Source organism: Pundamilia nyererei, unplaced genomic scaffold (genome assembly GCF_000239375.1).
Source record: "Pundamilia nyererei isolate P.nyererei 1_Seehausen unplaced genomic scaffold, PunNye1.0 scaffold00112, whole genome shotgun sequence".
NCBI lineage: Eukaryota > Metazoa > Chordata > Actinopteri > Cichliformes > Cichlidae > Pundamilia > Pundamilia nyererei.
The window spans coordinates 1,557,447-1,562,804 of NW_005187513.1; the positions used below are offsets into that span (position 1 = coordinate 1,557,447).

At 39.9% G+C, this 5,358-nt stretch overlaps 1 protein-coding gene across 2 annotated transcripts in view; it reads right to left on the reverse strand.

Moving 5' to 3' along the window:
- LOC102202136 (transcription factor 12-like) overlaps positions 1–5,358 on the reverse strand; it is a 50,563-nt gene extending 45,205 nt beyond the window's left edge. The window contains exons 1-3 of one of the 2 annotated variants that reach the window (XM_005741641.2): positions 5,154–5,358; positions 4,276–4,364; positions 3,977–4,049 (exon numbers count right to left, since the gene is read on the reverse strand). In XM_005741641.2, the coding sequence (XP_005741698.1) occupies positions 3,977–4,049; positions 4,276–4,347 (145 nt within the window). In that variant the 5' untranslated portion in view covers positions 4,348–4,364; positions 5,154–5,358. The remainder of the gene's footprint in view (positions 1–3,976; positions 4,050–4,275; positions 4,365–5,153) is intronic. The other variant, XM_013913037.1, reaches the window with a different exon arrangement.

Here is a 5,358-nt window from a genome sequence, read left to right on the forward strand (position 1 = left end):
CAGCCAATTCAGAATCACCACTTCACCCAACACACATGTCTTTGGGCTGCGGGAGAAAGCCAGGGTACATGAAATGAACTCACACAGGGAGACTTGAGCCAGCCAGTGTATTCAAACCTAGGAGCCTTCCCGCGAGGTGACACTACCCTGCAGGGTATCGTTCCTTCATACACGGTTGAACAATTTTAACTGGCATATGCTTACATCCTGCATGTATCTTCTCTGTAATGCATTTCTAAATCATTGAAAACCATCTTGACTTTACAGGCAAGAGTATTTATTTTTGTTAGGTGACATCAATCTGATAATTAATAACCAAATCTGATGCTTTGCACACAAAACTGACCTCAAAGTGAGGCAGCAGCAGTGACGCTCTCTTTGTAGCTACGACCGGCAATGAGACATTTCATTTTGGGATCCATCTGACTGACAAACCAACCTACAACAGCTGCTGGTCACAGTCAACAAATGTACCACTACATACCCACTAAATGAAAATTACCCATTTCACAGCAGCCCCACTCCACTGAAGAGTCAATGGCCTCATCAGATTTGCATCATCAACACAGCTGGAGGAGAGAAATGATGAATCTCCGTTAGAGCCACTTTGGCTATTTTTTCCAATCCATCTTTCTCTGACACACTTTTGAAGAGTCCTGCATGTCCCACTCTGCCTCAATTATCTGGCTATGCCCAGCTGAGATGCAATAATCCAAACCCTCATTCCCTGCAATTTCCACACTCATGACTGCACACTCACTTGCCTTAAGTTCACAATCACTTATGTAGGTGCTTCTTCCCCTACCTTGAGGATCAGAGAGACATGAGCTCTGGCTGTAGGCTAAAGGGAAGAGGGATTTACCCGCTATAGGTGTCAGTGCTGGAATATTTAAATTAGAACGTATACAAGCATACATATGCAAACTAAATTTAGCCTCCTGAAATTACAATCCACTGCAGAGTCAAAGTTGTGCAGATGCTTGTTTGTTGGAAAAAAGTGGTATAGCTCATACGAGCAGTTTTTGCTACAAAAACACAAAATACTAAAGCAGACAATAAATTCCCTCTCACTATTTAGATGTAAGACACTTTTAGTGGCTCATCTTCTCCATGATACTGCAGCGTGATATAGTTTCAGTAGTGAATTTTGCTGAAGTTCCACAGGAAATATTTAAGATGTGACTAAACAAAATACCAAACATTCAGAAATTTGAAACTAAAAAACAGAAAAGCTAAAAAGCTATGGAAATCTTTCCAGAGTGTGTCTCTTACAGCAAAATATATCCTGTGACACGAAACCATAAATGGATGTAGAAATATCATGCAACTCAAAAACACTTGAGTGTAATCTCTCCGTCCTACATCTAATTATTTATCAATCAAGTTATATATCTATATAGATATATAATTTTTTTAAAACACAGTGGATCATTCAATCTCAATTCATCCAATTAAAAAAAACCACCATGACATATTTTGAGTATAATATTAACAGAAAGGTGCTCTTTGTAAAATAGTTAATTTAGATTTAATATATGGTGTCATACCTCAGAAATATCACAGTGAAGAAATATCAGTCCCCTACCTGCAAAGTTATGGTTTCTCCAATTCTGCTATCAGAGATCAGCCAAACAAATATATTAAGGACTTCAATCCACCGATCTAAGATAACCTGAGCCACACTCCAGCGAGTCCACATTCACAGAGCCACATCACCAGCCCTACCTTTATATTGAGAAACCTAATGATTGTAGGGACCTGATTTGTTTTGCATAATTCCTTTTAAGAAGTTTATCTGTCCCCTGGATTTTTATTTCTTTTTCAGGCGAATCTGAGATGCGGTCAGGTGTAACGGAGGTGAAGAACTGACATGGAATTACCCCCATTACAAACTAATATTTTATTTTTAGAAACAAACACGGTTATTTAACAGCAAACAAAGATGTATTGCAAATTAAAGAACAAAAACATCTGAAGTGTTACCATAAAACAATAATTAGAGTTATTATAGCTCCAATTTAAAACTATGTGTGGAAAAACTATTTAATTATCTAACACAAACAGTCAAACCTAGACTGTAGGGGGAATAAAAGAACTGAAACAAAGCTGCCTATTTATAAATCTGTACTTAGATAGAAATAAGCAAAAGGAGACATTAATACCTAATCTGAGCTCTTTAAATCTGCTCTAAACATAGTTCATGTCATAATAATAAAAATATCTGCAGATAGTATGTTTCTCACAAAATATTACATTTACAAATTGCAAATAAAATCTACAAAACATCTTGTAATTACACAGTCACGCCCACATAATTTTTATCATTTTTGTTTTTAACCAACAGCCCAGGTGTAGCCTTAGTTCAGTTTTGAAAAAAAAACTTGGTTACCAGAAGACACACACCGATGCCAATGAGCTTTGAGCTGTAACTTACAATTCTCCACAGAAAAAGCACCAGGCTGACCACAGTGTATTTAAGAGCACCTTCCTACAATAAACCACAACAGCACATAGTTATGCCTTACAGTGCACTGCATGGACAACACCAATGTTTAGTCATCCTAGTAAAAATGCTTGTTTTGCAGATAAATCAACATTAAAGAAACCTGTTTCATTTTTTGTCATCAGCTTGCTGCAGCAATGACAAAACAACCCGGCTGCTGAAAACATCCACAATTAGAGAAACATTCACTGAGGTTTCCACCTGTGTAATCTGACACAATCAAGTGAAAAAGCTCTGCAATACATTTCCTGTCTGGCACTCCTGTAACTTGTTTCAAATCGGCTCTGACTTCTCAGGGAGCAGATAGTAGTGGTGGCGGCATGCTCAGATTTATTATTTTTTATAAAGGTATACCTAAAACACTGTCACATGAAAACCTTCAAAAATATTGACAACGCTGTTGTCAATGTGAAACTTTGTGTTATTATAACATTACATGAACATATGCGTGGGAAGCTTACCAGAAAGGTGCGACTATTTGAAAATTCTCAGAGCAATTTCACTAGAATTTCTTGCCATTTGTTTTACTGAAGAGACCACACATACACACACACACACACACACAGCATCATCGTTACTTGAATGATTAGGTATTATAAAAGTCAGCCCCGCAGTTCATGTGTGACAGCTCTGTTCTTGTTTCTTTGTCATTTCTCCTCAGTGTGTGTCTTTCGTTTCGCAGATAACCGATGACAACGAGGCTTTGTGGATGCACACAAGACATGCTTTCACAATACATAAAGCTCGATTGTTGACTTTCTCTAGTGCCACATCAGACAATAGATGTGCTTCGGATTCATGTCCTGTAGCGTTTATAGATATAGGAAGCGATCCAGAAGCAGAAAAGCTTAACGCTAGTTATTACGACCAAACCACCTACTAACCCTAACCCAAAGAGACCAGAAATTCATGGAAAACACACTTAAATGTATGCGTATATTTGAGGGGCATCATCAATATGCTCCTGTAATCTTGCTCAATAAGAAAATGTCACACAATCCCACTAGGGATATTAACAGCATTTTCCTGAAGGAAACCTTACAGCGAATCCTTAACCACAAGCTGACAAAAGAACTGCCTAATTAAAGCATCTGACAATGCGATGAAAAAATGAATAACACTCACATTAGATCAATAAAACATTTACACCCGTCTGTGTCCTAAACCAAGCTTTGTTCTACATCTTTACTACAGCACTGCACTACAATTCCAGGTGGAGGGCTCATGTTTCAAGCACCAGATGTGAAAAGCACACACACACAGAGGAGAGAGAAGAATCACATGCAATGCTGAAAACTAAGACAGTTTTCTTCCAGTCTCCATTTATATAAATAAGTCCAAACAGAACTCAAACAAATCAGAATCAGGTAAACAACCGATCTTCAAGTGCAGAATTATGAGTCATGCGAGCAGGGATAAAGAGAGACTACGTATCAGAGGGTTTACAGAGAGGTCTTTGGGACCAGGTCCTACCTGATGCACTGAACTGACTGCTTCCAAGTGTGGTAGGCCTATTTTTCCCTCCGCTTACAGGTGGAGAGAACATCTGAAAGGAGAAACACAGAAATGCATACCTACAATTAGAGCAAGTCAGATGTGCAAAAGCAACCATTCACATAATCCAGTGCCATGACACTAAATCAAGGTTAGCCTGTGAAATCATACTACTCGACATACTAACAGGAATTGATCAATTAGTCATTATTAAGCCTGTTTAATCATCACATGTCTTGGAGCTGCATGGCAAAGCGTTTAAAAAAAACCCAACCTACCGCACTAAAGTCCAGCAGGTCACTTAGTTCCTTGTCAGTTCCGAGAGCGGCAATCCGCTGCTGGGGGTTCATCCTGGCGATCTAGAAAGCTGGAGAAGACAAAGTCCATCAGATTACATCTTTGCTGGTTTATTGAGCAGAGGGGACTAGTACCACATGAAATGACTGCCGCGGGAGGTATTTGTTATGGATGAAGAATAAAGACCATCACTGTGAAGTAAAGTTGACTATGGCTTTAACCTTCATGTGGCAAACACGGACAGAACGGGCGTATAATCACTGATGAAAGTGTGCAGAAATGTTTCTCTTTACTTGTTTTCTCTCACTGCGCTGATTAAGAGAGATGAGACCGTTAGTAGGAGCGCTCTGAATGGATGGCTCTGCTTGTTAAAGCCAGGACCTGCAGCATCGCGTTAGAGCGCCGTCAACGTGCCTCTGTTATCACTCCGAGACGTTTAAACGACCCTCTGCCCGGGCTGTCACTAACCGTGTTAATGTCAGTGGTCTGTGCGGCTTATTTTCCACGCATAACGATGGTTATCGCCTACTGTTCGCGGAGGCACCTAACGTCGCTTAGCTAAGCGGCTAACACTAGCTGCAGTCCCTAGTTCATATGGGTTGAAAATAGCTAGCGAGCTGCAGGCAGCTGCAGCGTTTTTAGTCCGTGTAGACAGCAGTACGGAGAAGACAATGCCCTCCGATAGACCGAAACGTAAATTACAGACCACTTCAAGACAGGCAACACAGATAAACAAATATTGTAAATGATAATCTCAATTTCCAGCTCCGGAATACAAAACGCAGTGATGGTCTTTCTCAACTCCCAACTTCTTTCACGGGTCCGAAAGCTTTTTGGCAAACTCCTTCTGATATTTTACCTGTTTTCCGATTAAAATCCCGACTAGGGTGATCTGGTGAAGAGTCGTTTTCTGAAAAGACGCCTCAGAACAGCGAAATGTGGGTTTAAACAGCAATAACTGGGGGAATATCCTCTATATATATCAGTTACGAGTTTCCCTTAGGCAGACATTTTTGCTTTGCAAAAGCCTCAGCACCACGATGACATTGGTTACTGTATCCCTC